This window comes from Galeopterus variegatus, unplaced genomic scaffold (assembly GCF_000696425.1).
Source record: "Galeopterus variegatus unplaced genomic scaffold, G_variegatus-3.0.2 Scaffold7687, whole genome shotgun sequence".
Taxonomy (NCBI): domain Eukaryota; kingdom Metazoa; phylum Chordata; class Mammalia; order Dermoptera; family Cynocephalidae; genus Galeopterus; species Galeopterus variegatus.
The window spans coordinates 43,988-64,115 of NW_007733798.1; the positions used below are offsets into that span (position 1 = coordinate 43,988).

The following is a 20,128-nucleotide window of genomic DNA, read 5'->3' on the forward strand; positions in this document are numbered from 1 at the left end:
GCGCCGCTTGGGAGCGCGGCAGTGCTCCTGCTGAGGGTTCGGATCCCATGTGGAGACCGGTTCCCGCTCACTGGCTGAGCACGGTGCGGGCGCAACACCGAGGGTTGCAATCCCATTACTGGTCAGTAAAAAAGACAAAAAGGAAAAAAAAAATAAATAAAAAAATAAAAAAAAAAATGGCACAGCTACTTTGAAAAACAGTTTGGTGGATTTTTAAAAAGTTATATATATACCTACCATATGGCCTAGCTAATAAAAAAATATGTTCTTAGGATAATTCTGTATAGTAATGCTTGTTATCAACAGCTACAAACATTTTATGTATCAAGTTATTTCCAAAAGGATTGAATGAATTTGTATTTCCATCAACAATACTCACATTTCTTTATATCCTTACTAATATTGGTATTATTGTTTTATAATTTGTTAATAAAGATATATAAAAATGTATTAAAAATTATTAATGAGGTTGAACAACTATTATGTCATCTTAGTTTTATGTGAGTTGCCTACTATGTGGTCTTAAAAAGAGCTACGGCCATCCCATGAATAGTGGTTGATATATTCTTCATTTCTGAAAAAGTAATTAAGAGATTATCGTATAGCATCATACCAAGTTGAAGCCACTTGTAAGTTGTTTTCATTAATATTAACCTGTGCCAATCTTTGTCACAATTTTTAGAAGTACTAAATGATATCTTTTTAGCCTAGCAATAAAGCTACCCTTTCTAATGTTTCTTAGAAGCTGGTAATGTCATAGCTTTCAGTTATTCCCAGAAAAATCTCCTTTAACCTCAGCTACAATGTAAAGCATCAATGGCTTTTGTCAGTGTATTGAATTATATTATACGTTGTTTCTTGAGGAAAATGTATGTTGAATGTTACGTGGTTCATGTACAAGCAAACTTTCAGATGTACCACTTTAAAAGCTGAGGATTTTTATTTATTGACTGTACAAATGAAAACTCTAAATAAAAAAAAAAAATAGAAAACTCTACCTGAAATTGGTGATTTTCTACAAAGTCCAAAGTATTGTTTTTCCTTACAACTTAATCTCTTTTTTGCTTTTTCCTAGTTTAAGGCCGATCCTCCTGCCGTGACTTTCAAACTAACTGGGGAGACAGACGACACATTTAAGATAGACTCGGATGGACTTCTATATCACATCAAAGCCCTAGACAGGGAAACCAAAGCTATTCACAATCTCCAGGTGAATTGATACTAGACAGAGGGATCTAACTCCAACCTCTCTGAACACCCTTTGTTCTGGAAGTGTCACTGAACCTTGATCCCTTGCATAGAATCCTGTTATAGCTCTCCTAATATTAATGGCTTGCTTGGAAAACCTCATATGTCTACTTTTTTTTTTTTTAACCAACTACAGAGGGGCATGGCAAAGGTACTTTCTTCCTTAGGCTTTTTGACCAGAGTCACCCAATTTACATTGCCAGTGCCCTCCCATGGCATTACTTATCCTAGTAAGCACCTGGATCAAAAGCAAGCCAATGCTTCTCTGATTCTTCACTGGTGTACGCCTGTGGCTACTGTGTGGGCTCTGGGCCCACCAAGAAGGCAGATCAGTGTTGGGATGGAGTTCTTTTGGGCCTTAAAAGAAGCAGAAGAAACCAGTGATCAGAGGCTTACTAAAAAGACCTTTCTCTTACCTCCTTAGTTTTCATGGTTAGTATCTGAATACCTAGGGATGGCAGAGAGCTAACTGTGAAAAAGAGTGCAAGTCCAAAGCTTTGTGCCTGGTACCTTCTGCTGGGGGCTCTGCAGGCTGACAGTCATAATGGCTCTCTAAGAGGACATGACACTTCCATAGCCTCAAGGGCCAAAGTGCTCTCATTTCACTAACTTCAGCCATTTAGAACAGAAACATGTCCAGTGTCCAGCACACACCACTGATAGAAATTCACTGTCTTGATTAGCCAGGTGGGCCTCTATTTTAGCAGCTCCCAATTTGGGCATTCACGGGTTCTTTCTCCTCTGTAGTCACCAGGCCATGGGTTCTTTGAGCTCTAATTTCCTTTGAGTGATGTTTGGCATGTGATATGAAACTCAATCTCACCAAGGTGGTTTCCTTTTCCTGAACATCAGATTGCAGCCCTGGATGCTCAGGGAGCTACAGTGGTGGGCCCAGTCCCCATTACCATAAAAGTGGAGGACATCAATGACAATCGACCCACGTTTCTCCAGTCAAAGTATGAAGGCTCAGTAAGGCAGAACTCTCGCCCAGGTAATAGGCAGGAGCCTGGATGTATTTATGGAAAGATGGAAGGGTATCAGGTGGAAGGGGCAGATTTGTGTGGCTAACAGCCACAGTTACCACTCATTATGCACTTACTGTCTTATTTAAATCTCACACTGATCTTCTGGGAGTTATTTTATTGTCCCTACTGCTCTAGAGCAGGGTTTCTCAACCTTGGCCCTATTGACATCTTGGGCCTGATTTTTTTTTTTTTTTTTTATGAAAAAGGTAAAACTAATGAAATTGTAGGAAGGGATGGAAATTCCTTTCTTAGATCCATTGACTTTGATGTGCTATTTATCTTATGATTGATATCAGTAGCAACATCTTGGTGATACTCAGTTATTAGGCTTTTGATCATGTTCCCCACAGAGCAACCCTCTGTGATTCAGGAGCACCTTATAGGTATCTTCATTACTGACAGCATAGCAGCATCCAGTGACAACACCCCCTCCCTAAGTTGTGACAGTAAAAATGTCTCCAGACATTGGCAAATGTCCTCTGGGGGGCAAAATTACCCCCACTTGGGAACACTTTTCTAGGGTGAACTTAAAATACCTTAGAACTCTATAATACCCTGGAAAGGTGAGCTCCCTCTCTCATATCCTTTCAGAAACGTAGATTATCATAGTCATTGCTGGTTTGTAGTTCTTTTACTTCTCTTACGTCCAACTCCCAGCTATGGCTAAATCTCTCTATCCTGCATTGACCTTCTATCCTTCATTTCCAAAGCCCCTAATCAAGTGTGTGCAGCAGGCACCTAGAAAGGAGCATCACATCTGAACAGTGCACCTAATGAAAATGGATATTAGATTTTGGCATTCTCAGAAGGACTCTTGACCATTTCCATCAGCTCACCATCAAGCGTCCCTTTGTGTTACTTCATCATTTCCTCCTCTCAGTCTTCAATGTCCACTTCCAATAATTCAGGGGAAAAATTCCTTCTACTTTATGAGGTGGAGCAATTTTACTGTCCTTGATTCTGAGGTTGCACAGCAAAGACTTAACTGACTCTGCTAAATAAAAATTCTTCAGGCTTTACCTTTTCTCTCTTCATCAATAGGATCTTCTACAGAGGTGTTTTTCAAACTTTTTGGTCTCAGGACTCCTGTATTCTCTTAAAAATTATTGAGGACTCTAAAGTACTTTTAGGCACGTGGGTTATATCTAGTGGTGTTCTGGCAAATGATTAACAGCTGTTTTTCTGGAGGGAAAAGCCCTGCTTTGTAGCATTTGCCAATTTCCATGGTATAAATACTCCTACCATAGCCTATTTCAAGCCTAATGGTGTTAATAATTGACTCATAAAATTTCTGAAAATCCAACAATTGGCTCTTATGAGCTGGTTTCAGTACCTAACTGGTTATACTTATCAATATTTACTGTATTAGAAATTAAAACTGAGAAATTAAAAAATATTTATTAACTTAAAATAACACTGATAACCATATTTTAATGGAAAAAAAACTATTTTCAGATAAAAATAATCTAGCGAAAAGAATGACATTGTTTTAATCTTTGCAGATCTCTTTGTCCATGTTAGTAGAAAACAACTGGATTTTCATGTCGGTTTCTACATCCCTTCTGACATATAATACTTTGGTTGAAGTATATGAAGAAAAATTACCCTCAAAATGTGGACGTTCTTTGGTACTATACCAAAACTTGACAAGCAGTAATTTCTTAAAGATTAGTTGGAATCTGAAACCTATTAATGATTTATTTTATACTTCTTTACACTAAAATTCATTAAATTATCTCATACTTTGAATACATCTTTTACACATGCACAAATTTTAACTCCACAGACTCCTTAAAACCATCCCAGGAACACCCCCATGTCTTAGGACTACTCTTTGAGAAACTCTATCTTAGCTAGGGGAGAAGAATAGAGATTTATTTCCCTAGTGATATGAATTATCACACCTTCCCTCATTCTATCTCTGTTTCTTAGAAGGCAAAAGTGATTACGGTTGGTTTGGGTTTCAATTAATATCTTTTATTGGGGGGGGGTACATTTTGTTAAACAGGAAAGCCTTTCATGTATGTCAATGCTACAGACCTGGATGATCCAGCCACTCTCAATGGCCAGCTTTCTTATCAAATTGTCATCCAGCTTCCCAAGATCAACAATGTCATGTACTTTCAGATCAACAACAAGACGGGGGCAATCTCCCTTACCCGAGAAGGTAAGTTAAGGGCTGCCCTCATAGCACTAAGTCAGACTTAGGTCACCTTCACAGACGTTTTCTTTTCTCTTCTCCCCCACTTCCCATAGGGTCTCAGGAATTAGATCCTGCTAAGAATCCTTCCTACAATCTGGTGGTCTCGGTGAAGGACATGGGAGGCCAGAATGAGAACTCCTTCAGTGATACTGCGTCTGTGGATATTACGGTGAAGGAGAATATTTGGAAAGCACCAGAACCTGTGGAAATTGTAGAAAACTCAACTGACCCTCACCCCATCAAAATCACCCAGGTAGTACCCAAGTAACACCTAGAGCCTACTAGATAAATGGCTTCACTTTGTAGAGACCCACCCTCAAGATTTTCACTTATATATTTACTAGACACGTTTTTGCATTATAAAAGCAAATATAGTTTAATTATAAAGCAAATAGTTTCTGACCCCTAGTCTCTGGAGTTTACTATCAGTGATGGAAAGCTTGAGTTCACATATATTTGAGCTTTCAGAGTGAACTCTACTCACCCTCACCTTAAAAGTAGATACCAGTGATGTTTGTCATTCCCTGTCACTAGTGTGGGGTATGGCTTCCCTAGAGAGAGTGGTATATGGTGCATACATCATGTATATTCATGTGGTTTGAATTTAGGTTTGCAAATACTTATGAAAGGTTGCTTCTTATTCTTGTGGGAAAACATCTTGACCCAATAGACTCATTCCATCAGAGTCTGAGGGACAGAGACAGGATTGGCCAAGGGTAAAAAAGTCATAGTAAACAGCCTTTACCCTCGGACTCCCCCATCTGTCATTCCATCTCCTGTATGTGCCTCTTCCTCCATTCGAATGCTCCTACTTCCCCACCCCTATGGCAGGTGCTCTCACCTTGGTCCCCTCTTACCTTATTTCTTGGAAATCCACTCTGGACTCCACCCAGATCAGATCTTTTCTGGTAGCCTAGGAGGTTCCTTGACATGAAAGCTGTGCATTAGTGGGAGATCCCTGGATTTGGAAGCGGACAACCCAAACCATGCCCTTGTTTTATGATTTTAACAAGTGATCATAAACAAGTCATTTAACTATTCTGAATCCCAATTTCTCATCAATAAAATGGGGATAAGAACACCTTTCAGGGTTGTTGTGAAGATTAACAGAGGCAGTATCTGTGAGAGTGAATAAAGGGTGTCAGTGGTAGGAGGAAGTACTGGTCTGTATTTCCCCTAGGAATCTTTAAAAATACTATTGTTAGGCGCCCTGAAATGGTTCATCCCATCATATCTATTGTCTAACATTTATTGAATGTTGAATTAATGAATTTCATCTTCAGAGAGGAAAAAAAAAAAAAGAATGAAAGCAAGAGGAATTGTGCTTCGCCAGCGAAGAAAGCACGTCAGCACTCATTACCATGAGAACTTCAGATCTGGGGCCCAGACGGAAGTCTTGCTATTTATTATTTAGGTTATCCCCACAGAGATTTGAAAATGTTAAAAAGAACTCGTAGGTTTAGTTGCTCTTGGTGCTCTCCAAGAAAAGAAATTCTGGGCTGCCACATCCAATTGCCAAGCCTGGAGAAAGTGTTTTGGGTGTTCTGAAACCTAGTGAGAGGAGTGGGGAACACAGTTCGAGAAGAACTTGGGCTGAACTTTTAGGACACAAGGGGGCTCATTTTAGAACCAAGAACACAGTCTTTGGCATAGACAGTGGGTGGCACTTAAATAACTAGTGAGGGACAAAGTTGTTTCCTTGATACCCTTGCCAGGCTGGTCTGAAAAAATTGTTTAGTTGTGGACATTTCAACTAGCTGAAGGACCCTGGGCAAGTCACTTAAATTTTTTGTGCCCTGGTTTCCTCATGTATAAAATTGGGATAACAGTCTCTAGTTCATAGGACTGTTTGAGGATTAAATGAGATAGTACATTAAATTGTTTAGAATTGTGTCTGGTATGTAATAAACATTAATATTAGATGGTAATACTCTTAGTATTAATGGTAATGAACATTAGTATTAGAAAATCAGAGGCCAGGCTCTGTCTATACAGCAAGTACAACAAGTAGCCTGGTCTTGTTCTTGAGCTTTTTTTCTTTTTTTTGCCAGGTTTTTTGCAAAACAGCTCTAGGAGTTGGCAGCTATTCTTATCCCTGAAGTCTTTAAGATTAAATATTTAGGGTAGGAATGTGCCTTATTTGCGTATCATTTGTCTTAACTACATAGCGGCATGGAGGAGAGTTTAAAGGGTCTCCTATTGCTCTTATTCATCTTCATTGTTGAATTTTAGAAGCTCGTCATGCATCATGGCTTAATCCTCACATCATGCCAGCTAAAAAGTACATTTTGTTTCTTAAGTTGATGGATATGGATATGGATATGAAGCCTTCACAGTCAGACTTCCAAAAGAAAACAACCCACAAAGTCTTTAGAAGGTTTGCAAAGAACTGCTTTAGAGAAGAAAAATTCCCTGATGTGCTTTTTTGAACAATATAACTTTTTTAAAAAAGCTTGAAGTAAAAAATATAATGCAGTTGTTATAAGAAACCATGGACATATGAACAAGGTTGTCAGAAATTTCAAATAGAGAAACAGAAAACTGTTTACTTCCTTTCCACTTCTCTGGGTCCAAATGTATCTTTCCTCACGATTCACTTTGGGCCCTGTAGGTGCGGTGGAATGAGGCAGGTGCACAGTATTCCTTATTCGAAAAAGAGAAGCTGCCAAGATTCCCATTTTCAATTGACCAGGAAGGAGATATTTATGTGACTCAGCCCTTGGACCGAGAAGAAAATGATTCAGTGAGTAACATGGGAGAAACTTCACAGGCGACAAGACAAAGTCCTATGCCCATCTGCAGTTGACAGCGAAATTTATTTTACTTAAAGGAAAAAAAGTATTTCAGATCCCAGCATATTATTGACTCTTAAAGGCATTATAATATGATAATTCCCCCACAAATCCGGCCCATTTCATTTTTTCTTATTTCGCAGTTCTAAGTAAATTGAAAATAAGGGGATAAACGAAATAGAAACAAAACAGCTACTTTCTCTGCATTTTAAAGGAGATGGTGAGGGAGTCTTAACTCTGACCTTCTTGTTGTAGTATGTTTTTTATGCAGCTGCAAAGGATGAGTATGGAAAACCACTTGCACGGCCATTGGAAATTCATGTGAAAGTTAAAGATATTAATGATAATCCACCTATATGTCCAAGTACAGTGACTGTATTTGAGGTCCAGGAGAATGAAATACTGGGTAAGAAATGAGAGCTGTTCAATGCTGTGTAACTGTCCTCCCTGCGTTAACTCTGTAACACTTTTCTCCTGTTTGTTGAGTAAAGGTGGGCAGGTAGACCTAATTGGGAGTCAGTTGTCCATTTCTAGTGTGGCATAGAGGTTGAATGCACCTTGGGAGTCACATAGGTACAGTATTTTGGATCAAACAGTATCTGGGTAGTATTCTTAAATTGGAGCTTTTATAACCATCACCACCACTATTACCACTACTATCACCTTTCTGCTATCACTGGCACCAGAACCACCTACACCAGTATCCTGTATACATGTGTAAGGATATTTCATTTGCAAAATTTTTCCATAAATGATCTTATCTGACCTCTAATAAGCTCATTAAAAGAGATATAATCTCATCCAAATTTGCTAAATATTTAAATATACTCAAAGCAGTAAGTAGTTGACTTTTAACCCTCTCTAGGAAGCTGAACAATTTAACCACCTACACCAGTATCCTGTATACATGTGTAAGGATATTTCATTTGCAAAATTTTTCCATAAATGATCTTATTTGACCTCTAATAAGCTCATTAAAAGAGATATAATCTCATCCAAATTTGCTAAATATTTAAATATACTCAAAGCAGTAAGTAGTTGACTTTTAACCCTCTCTAGGAAGATGAACAATTCAGCAGGCTGGGAGATGAGGTTCAAGTCTCATCTTAGTCCTTTTGGTCTTGACTTGCTACATTTTCTTTTGCTGTGTCTCATGATAGCTTTACGATTAGTTGGGTCTGATTAGTTTTCCTAGATCGATTGAAGTTGACTTTTAACCCTCTCTAGGAAGCTGAACAATTCAGCAGGCTGGGAGATGAGGTTCAAGTCTCATCTATTTTAGTCCTTTTGGTCTTGACTTGCTACATTTTCTTTTGCTGTGTCTCATGATAGCTTTAGTTTTGTATAGGAACAACTACTATAAGAATTTATTGCTTATGATTTCTGGGAGTTTTATAACTTCCCTGGATTTGGGACAACCCTTATCTGTTTCCTCCTTGGTGCTGAGACCTTTGACTGAGCAGGCTGGCATTTCTTGAAATGCTCTGGTCTGTTGTGCTGTGAATGATTCAGAGGCTTATGAGCTTAGCAGCCTCTTACAACTACCATTTCTAGGGCTCTGCCACCCTTGGGGGCACTCTCACCATTTTCTTTTCTTCTGTCTCCTCCTCTCACCGCACAGCTTCATGAATGATTCAGAGGCTTATGAGCTTAGCAGCCTCTTACAACTACCATTTCTAGGGCTCTGCCGCCCTTGGGGGCACTCTCACCATTTTCTTTTCTTCTGTCTCCTCCTCTCACCGCACAGCTTCAACATAGTGGGTGCTTTCCTGGAGGTCCGTTGTGGCTTGGTCACTCTGTGTCCATCCTTTTCCTTCTTGCTGTCAGGTGTCATACACAGGCCACATGTTGTCCGTGTGTTCTGTTCATGGCCTCTTTGTTTCATTTATTCCAACTCTTGCTGCAACAGAGTTAAATGACAGCTTGAAGGCTTTCAGTTAACTATAAGGAAGAATCCTCTCGCAGAGACAATTGTGTAACAATGGAATGTGTAACAACAGCCAACAAACACTTGTGGCATCACCCTTTCTGGAAATCTGAGATGGTCTGTGATGTGAATGAATGCAGAAAACCTTTAAAGACCCTTCAAGATGGCATCTCAAGTCTCTTTGTATTGGGCCAAACACTTAGTGTATTTGTCATCTATTGCCACATAACAAATTGCCCCCAAACATAGAGGATGAAGGCAACAAACATTTATGATCTCAGTTTGTGTAAGTCAGGAATCAGTGCAGTTCAGCTCGGTGTCTCTGATTCAGAGTGAGAGCTCGAGAGAGAGAGTGAGAAATGATGACTGACGCAGAAGTCATCGTCTTTCTACAACCTAATCTTGGAAGTGACTTCCCATCACTTTTGCTGTATTCTATTTATAAGAAGCAAGTCACTAGGTCCAGCCCACAATCAAAAGGAGGGGGTTATGAAAAAGCATGAATATCAAGAGATGGGGATTATTGGAAGCCCTTCATTTGGGAAGAGACATGCTATTTGTCTCTCTAAAATTGAGAACTTATTTTGTAAAAATATTTCACAAAGTCCTTAATGAACCAGATATTTTTATCAACTAACTGAGAATGTTCTGTGTATGCAGCCTAAAAGAGATATAAGACAGTGCCCCTGCCCTTCAGGCGCTTACTGTCTAGCTGAGCTGACAAGACATCCACAGATGGAAACATTAGCAAATAAAACCTCAATAAAATATTAAATTATTCCTCAGTACATTTATATTCTCTTGTTTGGTGTCTTGTATTAGCCAATATCTGGTGGGACTCATGTCCCCAAGTCTTAGCAATAACAACACTAATTCTTCAATCCCACTTGTGACCAAGTCTTATATGTTCATACCGGAAAGGTAGACTCTCAGATAAGCTCTACCTCCCTAAAGTATTTCTGGATATCCCTAAGAGGTATGGTGTATGCACCTGAATCATTCTGGGCTGTCACTTTTTCCTGGCCTCAGTCACTCAGACATAGTACTCCTCTCAGTTCTGGCTCATCCACAAAGTCCTCTGCTCCCACTGAAGGGTGTCCCCTGACACTAACAGTCCTCTTGGTTTCTCTGACAGCTGGAAGTTCCTGTGGAATGAGAGAACAGTGAAAGAGATAACAGTCCTCAGGGTTATACTCAGTTACTGCAGGGAAAGGTCCAAAGCAGGGCTCTTAGGCACCAAAGGATTGCGGAATTTGGCAAGGCACTCTTTCATTCCAACATACAGATGCTTTTCTTACAAGGAAATATACATACCACAGAGGTTACTTGGTTGTGATGGATTCAGAAATAAGCAGCTGCTACTGCACTGAATACATATATTCTTCTGTCCTGTTGATCACAATGGCCCCCTGCACTCAGCTCATGAGATATACCTGCATGCGTTTGGCTCCAATGTAGTCACAATGTAGGTCCTTCCCTTCCCCTCCCCCCACCCCAAACCAAGAAATCCTCTAAATTTCCATATAAGTCAGTGGACACAAACTGACATGGGAGAGGAGGTGCTATCTAACTCTACAAATGGGATGAATTCAAGTTTTGGTTCTTAGGTGGAATTATTGCTGCATGTAAAGAAACCCACAATTCCATTTCGCAGAGCAGGATGATCCAGAACCTATCAGAACTCCCTCAGAGCTGGGAGGAGCACTGAGTCATAGCCACGGACTTCTGGAACTCCCTGGACTGAACCACAAGCAGAAATAAAACACGCAGGGCTGTGAATGCTGCACAGCAGAGAGGATGCGTGCCTGCTCTCTGCCCCGTGTATTAGTGTCTTAGGGCTGCCATAACAAAGCACCACAAATTTAGTGGCCTAAAACAACAGTAATTTATTTTCTCAGTTCCAGAAGCTTGGAGTCTGAAATCAAGGTGCTGGTAGTGTCATGATCCCTTCAAAGTCTCTAGGGGAGAATCTTTCCTTGCTTCTTCTGGCTTCTATTGATTCCTGGCTTTAGTTGACTACTTAGAAACCAGCAACATAACTCCAATTTTTGGCCTCCTTCATATCATCTCCTCCTCTGTGTGTGTCTCTGTGAACTCCCTTCTTATAAGGACACCTATTACTAAACTTGGGGCCTATCCCAAATCCAGAATGATTTTATCTCAAGGTCTTTAACTAGTTTCATCTGCAATGACCCTGCTTCCAAATAAGGTCCCATGCTGAGGTTCCAGGTGGACATGAATTTGGGGGAGGGGGACTTTGCTATTTGTTATGGGCTGAATTGTGTCCCCCCAAATTCATATGTTGAAGTCCTAACCCCCTTTTATGGGCTGATTTGTGTAACTTCTCAAATTCATATGGTGAGGTTCTAATCCCTAGTACCTCAGAATGTGACTATATTTAAAGATAGGATCTTTAAAGAGGTAATTAAGGTAAAATGAAATCCTTGGGGGGGTCCCTAATCCAATATGACTGGTATCCTTATAAGAGGAAATTTGGACACAGAAGGGAGACAGCCATCCATAAGCAAGGAGAGAAGTCTTAGAAGAAACCAACTCTGTCAACACCTTGATCTCAAACTTCTAGTCTCCAGAATTAAGAGAAAATAAGTTCCTGTTGTTTAAGCTACCCAGTCCATGATGGCAGTCCTAGATAACTAACACACTGTTCAACCTATCGTACCATGGAAAAGGTTAAAAGAGCCAAAATAAGTTTAAGAGCCTTTGCTCCTGAAGTTGTTTACAGTGTTTTCTAGGAACCTGCTTATCTAGCAAACCACTTTTTAATAGAGGACATGGATCTTATAATGGATGGATTTCCTTCTTTCCTTCTCTATAGGTAGCAATATTGGAACCCTTACTGCCCATGACATGGATGAAGAAAACACTGTGAACAGTATTTTAGGGTACAGAATTGTGGAGCAAACCCCCAAACTTCCCACAGATGGGCTCTTCCTGGTCCAAACCTATCAGGGAGTGTTCCAGTTAGCTAAAAGATCCTTGAAGAAGCAAGATACTCCTCAGTACAACTTAACAGTAGAGGTGTCTGACAAAGGTAAGTATTGTACCCACTGTCGCAAATGCAGGTAATTGTTTTCCTTCCAGTTATGATTCATTAGGCTGCTCTAATGCCTGGCTTATTACAGAATGATGCCATTTAAGAGTTCTTTGCTTCCTTTGTGCAACACATGCAACACAGAAGCAGCTGGGTCAACATGGTAAAGCCCAGAGTTGCAGTCCAGGCAACATTGTTGTGCTGCTCTGGATCCTCTGAGAAGCAGATGCCAAGAGAGGATTAAATGTACAAGGATTTTATGAGAGGGATGCCTTTGAAAGAAAATGCAGAGGGACACAGGGAGGCTGAGAGAGGCATCAGACGGCAATACAAGCCTGACCCTGAGTGAAAGAGAGAGGAGGAAGGAAGGCTGGGAAGAATGTCCTAGACCACTAAGCAGTTGAAGGAGAGTGCAGCATGGCTGTCCAGAAGTCCAAGACTGGTGGCCAAAGGAGTCCATCACTTCCAAAAATGACTGTGCCTTAGCATCACTGCCTTGCTCATCACTGGCTGGGGTGGCCCATGGCAAGTGCAGCCTTGGTGCAGATGCAGTGATGGGTTTCAGAGCACAGCAGTGGAGCCATCATCAGTGAATATTCCTGTTTTTGGAAGTCTGCCGGGCATTTTCACAGCCACCATGATCACCAACAGGAAAACCAATTGTATTTCCCAAGTCTTGCTTTTGAATGCAAAGGGCTCTACAGTGCAAAAGTGGAGGAGAATTGCATCTTGTGGGAAGTTCTGTCTTCTCCTGCCTGCTTCTACTTGGTCATTTGTCAATATCAGGAGACATTCTTCCCTATTCTTTATACAATTTCAGAGCAAGTGGTTCTTAATCTTTGTTGGGCCACAAGACCCTTAGAGAATCTAATTAAAAACTGCATTCTCAAACAAATGCACACATTATTATGAAAATGAGCACAGACAACCAAAAATATATTTACTCAGAGAAAGATTCTTTTCAAGGGCACTCAGATTCCTAGAAGGTTAAGAATGCTTCTTTGAGTTAACTAGCACCGAATCTTAGATTAATAATTCAGAAATTGTTCCAGTAGGAGGCACAGGTTATATAGGAATGGAAAAGAAAAGAGCATCATCTCATGCTGTGCTTCACATTTCTCTCCTTTACGTGGATGTTGGTATTCTGGGGAGTACTGGTGTTTAGCAGGCCACCAATGCAGAATGTTTGAACCCCAATAATGTGACAAACATTGAGTGCCTAATATTTGTTTAGCATACATTACGAGGTACAACAGAAGTATAATAAATCATCCCTGCCCATGATGAACTAACAGCTTCACACTATTACCCATCCATTCCTTCAGCAAATAGTTATTGACATTTACCTTGTTTAAGGCCTCATCTAAGGTATTAGTGATACACAGATGACCCAGTGTCTGTCTCCAGGAGCACTCATTCTGGTAGAAGAGATGGACACATGAATCAATAAATTGCAAGGAACACGTACAAGGTAGCCCATGAAGGAAATGGGTGACACAGTGGAGGGAAAGAGCAGGTGTGGCAGGTGTCACTGAGCTGAGTTCTGAAGGATGAATGTGACAAGTTACAAAATCATGTAGGGCTTACAGAGGAGTGGGAACCCCATGTGCAAACACATGGGGACCTGAAGCAGTTTGAAGTTATAAGAGCATAGAGTGGAAATCAGATTACAAATCGTTTATGTGCATGAGTACATCTATAAAAAATATGGACCAGATTATAAAATATATTAATATGTGCATATGTTGATAGAATTAAACATTCAGTTTCACACTGCAAAAACATAGAGACTAAGCTGTAATTAACATAGTTTTACATAAAATAGTAAGGGCCTTTTACCAGGGAGACTTGCTGCTGTCCCAGTGAAGTTTGCGCAGGGCAGTGAGCCAGGGAGTTCAGGCCCTGGGACCACCCCAGTCTTCAGCCTTTCTTATCTTCAACTGTTCTGGGGACCAGCTCCAACTTTAATCAATACCTGCTTGCTTATAATTACATTATTATTAGATTGTGTGCCTGACGTCATGTTCAGTGCATTGAGCACAAGTACTAAACTATCTGGTATATTAGGATTCTTGTAGGAAACAGATGGCCCCCTCAAAAGGGGGTAGGCAAAAGAGTTTATGTGCCTGACGTCATGTTCAGTGCATTGAGCACAAGTACTAAACTATCTGGTATATATTAGGATTCTTGTAGGAAACAGATGGCCCCCTCAAAAGGGGGTAGGCAAAAGAGTTTAAAGAAGGGATTATTTGTAATGATTGTGAGCAGGGTTAAGGGAAGCCAGTGGGAGGTGTGAATTGCAGTGAGCAGCCTTTACTACCCTAAAGCCTGAAAGGATTAGAGGAGGGAGAATCCCCCAGAGGAGCAAGACCTGTGCCTGTAGGTGCAGAAGAGTGACACCTACCACTTCCCTCCTGCTCTTCCTCCAGTCTCCTGCCACCTGTTACCCAGAGGGCAAGCATGGTTGTTGATGCAGTTCATGATGAGAGGAGGGAGAATCCCCCAGAGGAGCAAGACCTGTGCCTGTAGGTGCAGAAGAGTGACACCCACCACTTCCCTCCTGCCCTTCCTCCAGTCTCCTGCCACCTGTTACCCAGAGGGCAAGCATGGTTGTTGATGCAGTTCATAAGGTCAGCCCCTGGGGAACAGAGCAGCGTGAGGAGAGGCCAGTGGATGTGGAGGGCCAAGGGAGTCCATGGATTTGAATCCTGGCTCCACCACTAGTTAGTTGCGTGACTTTGGTCAGTTTACTTAACTTCTCTACCCATAGCATCCGTGTTTGTTAAATGAATGGGAATGACGATAGTACCTATATCATAAGTTACTGTGAAGATAAAACAAGCAGTGCAGGTGAAGCAGTTCCTACAGTGCTTGGTACCTGGAGACGGCTAACAATCTGTGCTGTGATGAGCATCTCGGTTCTGTTGTTATCCAAATTTCATAGATAAACTGCTTGGGGCGCAGAGACATTGAGTGACACACCCAAGCGCTCACACATCTTGGAAGTGGCATAGACAGAATCTGCACATGGGATTCTAGAGCCCAGAGTCTTAACTGTTACAGGATACAGTGCCTTGTGGTCAGAACGATGGCAACCCCAGCAAAGAGCCTGCTGTCTTGCTTCTTGTTCTGGCTCTTTCCCCAGCCAGGCATCTCATCCCACCTGCACTCCATGCTCATCTTGGATCTAGGTTGAACCTGCTATCTCTGACTAGGTCTTCAAATTGTGAAACCTACCCCTGAAAGCCTGTGCCATTCCCAGGGTTCCATGAGCTACCTGTGTCCCCACCTTCCCTCCTGCAGGCTGGGCAGCAGACTCTTTGGAGGAGGCAAATTGAACCACTTCCTCCCTTACCTAGAGGGAAGGGAGCAGGTATCCCTGGAATCTCCCCACCATAGGGGGCAGAGCAGATGTAGGATGGATGTGTTCTGAGAAGGAAAGAGGCACGGGGGTGCCCAGGTAAGCCTTTCTGGAAGGAAAGTTTTGCACTGGACTGTGAAGACTATGTAAGTTTTGTGAGTCAGAAAAAGAGGCTGCTTCACAAAAAAAAGACCCATCTGCTCAGGAACAAGCCTTACTTAGGATGGGGCAGGGCAATGGGAAGCCCAGGAAAACCTCTCAGGTCTTTCTCCAGGCACCCTGCCCCTTTGGTGACAGGCTTGTGGGTACTGGTGGGGAGCAGAGAACTTTTTCTCCACATAAATTGCATGTCAGTTGTGAAGTTGTTATTATGGCAGTCATTTCACTTGCCATTTTTTTCTTGCAGATAACTGATTTTAATGCATGATTTTCAGTGAAAGTTTGTGATATGACTTTGGTTTTCAGATTTCAAGACCCTCTGTTTTGTGCAAGTCAACATTATTGATATCAATGATCAGATCCCCATCTTTGAAAAATCAGATGTGAGTAGTTGTCACCATTTGTTTTTTCTTTACTTTGTTCATATTACCTGACCCTACTTCTGGGATAAAGACACAGACAATAGTTAGGAAAAGTTCCAGGCTTAACAGGTAGTCTGGGTCAAGGCACCATCAACAAACCCAGACAGCATCTTCAGTGGAATTCTTCAGGGAACACTAACATTCCCTGTTATAGTATCTGGGAACATCTGTTTATAAACTCCTGCCAACGGCTCATTTACCTCAAGGCCTGCTCAAAAGCTACAACCACAATCTTTGTCAAATTGAAAGGAGTTGAATGGCTGCTTGCAATTTGTCATCGTATGATTTGTATGTATTAGGACAATAAATAGATTACTGCTAGGTCTCAAATAAGCATTTTTAGTCAAATATTTAATATTTGGAATAGTGGCAGTTTAAACTTATTTTGTAATAATTGGGTAACAGAAAAGGAGAAGAAAAAGATAAATCTCTGGCTTAAGCTGAAGAAAACTGCTTACGATATTTGCAAAAATTAAGAGAATTGGGCAGAAAGAAAAAAGTCTAGAACATCAAGAAAAAATGCAAATTTACTGATTTCTTGTCATTGATATGGGCTTTAGACTTGGTGATAGCTTTATCACTGCTTCCCTTAAAAGGGACATCTCTATTTTGAAGGTGAGAGAAGCCCATCTGACTAGATTGGTAAGTCGTATGTGAAGTCAGTTATATGGCAGCACAGAGCCCTGTGATGATGATTGAAAATCAAAATAAGGACAAGGTTGTGACAAAGGAGGAAATTGATTTATGACGAAGCTTAGGGCGGGAAGAAGTGTGACCGAATATATCTTGTATAACAGGCAGTGAGGTTAAGTAAATCAAAATAAGGACAAGGTTGTGACAAAGGAGGAAATTGATTTATGAGGAAGCTTAGGGCGGGAAGAAGTGTGACCGAATATATCTTGTATAACAGGCAGTGAGGTTAAGCGAGCATGAAATGAAGAACCCCTTTCTTCCCAGCCTCCATTCTCTTGGGCATTTTATCCTTTCCTAGTGTTGTGATTGCTCTGCATTTCATCTGGACAGTGTTTTTTAGACTGAGGGTAAGAATCATGCTGTGGGGTCCTCAGAGTTTATAAATGCAAACCTGGCTATAGAGAGAGTGAACCTGCTTCTGTCATTGCCGTGGTCCTCTCCTGGACCCTCCCTGTTACCATCTTTAAGATCATGATGCCAAGAAAAGTGATCTGGGGGATTTTCAGGGGAGTGGGAGGGTATAGGCCAGTGATTAAGAGCACAGGCTTTGGACTTGGACAAACATGGGTTTGAATTCCAATTCTGTGACTGGCTAGCTGTGTGATCCTGGATGGGGTTAACCTCTCCAATCCTTTGTTTCTCTGTAAATGGAGTTGGTAATATAGCTATTCGGTAGGGTGTTTTGTTGTTTATCTTTATTGAGCACTTAGTGTGGGCCAGGCATTCAGGGGCTTTACATGTATTATCTCCTTTAATCCCCACAGCAAACATGAAGTAGGTTCTATTATTATCATCTCCATCAGACATATGATGAAACCAACACTTAAGAAGTGAGGTAACTTGCTTCAGGTCTCCCAGCTAATAAGTGGCAAGCCTAGGATTCATACCCAGGCTGTTTGACTTCAGAGTTGAGGCTTTTAACTTCTATTCCTTGGTTGATTTAAGAATTAATTAAAATAACGTATGTAAAATACCTGCCATTTCATAGGTACTCAATATATTGTAGCTATTCATTTATATCATGACTAGTACAATGATAATTATAGTTATTGAACAGATTGGATATGGCAGGGGGAATCTGCTTTAGAATCCTACCAGTAGCTCTGAGATGTTTGTTTATGAGTATGACTGACATTAAAATTAACTGCAACATATTGATCAATAGGAAAAACATGCCCCATAAATATCAATGCATATTATGACGTGTGTCCATTTTGAAACCAAAGAAACAAATTTGTCCTCTGGCAATTATTCTTAATGACGATGGACATTCTCATTGTTTCCTTCCCCTTTCTTCCTTAGTATGGAAACCTGACTCTCGCTGAAGACACAAATATTGGGTCTACCATCTTAATCATCCAGGCCACCGATGCTGATGAGCCACTTACCGGGAGTTCTAAAATTGTGTATCGGATTATCCAGGGAGACAGCGAGGGGCGACTGGGGATTGACACAGATCCCCAAACCAATGCCGGATATGTCACAATTAGAAAGGTAAATAGCCCATTTAATGGAATTTGTCTTTTTTGTAGATTCATTTACTAATGACAGCATGAGGACCTATAAGCAGAGGTGACATGTTAGCAATGATTTCTCAGGGAAGGTGATAGACTCCTGGAGCACCCTTAGGTTATTCTTGTCCTCCTGAAAGAAAGCCAGGATTCTAGTCCTGTTCCATGCAACCTTTTGGATATATTTATACTAAAATATTGTTTGTTTATCTGAAATTCAAATTTAACTAGGTGTTTTATATTTGCTTGCTAAAGCTGGCAGCCTTAGGATGGGTGGCACTCGGGGTCTCTCTTCCCCCTTTGCAAATGGGGGGCATTAGGCTGGATGAGTCCTATGGACCCAATAGGGTATAAATTCTTATTCTGTTGTGCCAGGCAGAGACACCTCTTGAATGACTGGAAATTGAGGGCCTCCTTTCAAGATTTAATAGATAGGTTTATCCCCTCCCCAACCCCCTGCTTTTCTTTCATCTTTTATAGTGCTGCTAAGCCTATTGGCTCTCACTTTGTCTCTCCCTATGTAAGGACTGGGTAGTCTGGAGTCAAAGTCTTAACTACATTAGTTCTATTTCTTTATATAGTGTCTCCCCCAACCCTCCCTCAGTCCACTCCTGTCTCCACTGTGGACATCTGAATCTCGACTCTTTCCTCTGTGGCTGCCTCATCTATGTTTAGAGCATGCAAATGGTTTACCAGATGACTCAGTTGGAAACAGCACGTGATGTCATCCAATATACTTAAAATACTTTCCTAGGGGAGAGAGCGAAGCCTCCCAGTTAGAAAGGGCCAGAGTTACAGCATTAGACAGCCTGCAAAAGTAGTTGAAGGTTTGCAGTCTAGTGTACTGGAGGCTGCAAAAGAAGGCCCTGGAGGACAGTTTTGAGCCAGAATAAAGGAAAGCTGAATGCAGAGGCTAAAAATGAAGACAATATAGAATAATTTAATAGGAAATGGACAGAAGCACAGGGGAAAAGTGCTAGTGCTGTAGTAAGCCTGGGACAGTTGCAGAATTCTGACCCCATTGTTACCCTGTGTCTCACCTCTGACCAAAGTCCTCACTAGGTTTCCGTGGAGAGGTTTGTGTGAGGACCAGCTAGAGCATTAGCGTTCTGTGTGAGTCTGGCATTTAGAAGCAGTGCCATTACAGCTTCCCTTTCACTCATGGCTGTCTACATGGAGAGAAAGAACCTCAGAAGGAAAGGATAAAGGGAAGGGCAATTTTCAGAGTGGGCAGGGGTGGTCTGGGCAGCATGTTGGTGTGATCCCTATGCAGGAGACGGGGGCAGCTTTCTCCCATCATTTTCCAGGACCAGAGATCTCTAGGGGTCTAAGGGAAGATAGAGGCCTATGCATCCCTGTGTGAATGACTCCCACATGTCACTTTTTTTTTTTTGTGGTGTCTTAATTTGGCCATTTATGGCTAATGGGTACTTTTAGGCAGACACTGGTAACTTCAATGATTAACTTCAATGATTAGTGGTAGGTGAGAGCTATAGGCATCCTCCCAGATAATCTTGACATGAGCAGGAATGTTAGAGAGAGCAGGTCTCTGACCAAACTCTTTGTCACATCCTTATTTTATATGTGGTTGTATTCCAAGTGTCGAGAATATTGCTTGGCACATAGTAGAGGTTCAATAAAACAGCCTGACTGAATGAACAGATGAATTCTGTCCCCTGTACAATTATTATTACTATTATTTTGTCTTTTTTTGTGACCGGTAAGGGGATTGCAA

The 20,128-nt window shown here is 41.2% G+C and overlaps 1 protein-coding gene across 1 annotated transcript in view; it reads left to right on the forward strand.

Annotated features, from left to right (window-relative positions):
* The window catches only part of CDH17 (cadherin 17, LI cadherin (liver-intestine)), an 81,226-nt gene that overhangs the window by 41,998 nt on the left and 19,100 nt on the right, over positions 1 to 20,128 (forward strand). The window contains exons 4-12 of the mRNA XM_008592216.1: positions 1,076 to 1,210; positions 2,101 to 2,239; positions 4,282 to 4,440; positions 4,530 to 4,729; positions 7,088 to 7,219; positions 7,524 to 7,674; positions 12,032 to 12,247; positions 16,074 to 16,150; positions 18,185 to 18,376. Of these exons, the coding sequence (XP_008590438.1) occupies positions 1,076 to 1,210; positions 2,101 to 2,239; positions 4,282 to 4,440; positions 4,530 to 4,729; positions 7,088 to 7,219; positions 7,524 to 7,674; positions 12,032 to 12,247; positions 16,074 to 16,150; positions 18,185 to 18,376 (1,401 nt within the window). The remainder of the gene's footprint in view (positions 1 to 1,075; positions 1,211 to 2,100; positions 2,240 to 4,281; positions 4,441 to 4,529; positions 4,730 to 7,087; positions 7,220 to 7,523; positions 7,675 to 12,031; positions 12,248 to 16,073; positions 16,151 to 18,184; positions 18,377 to 20,128) is intronic.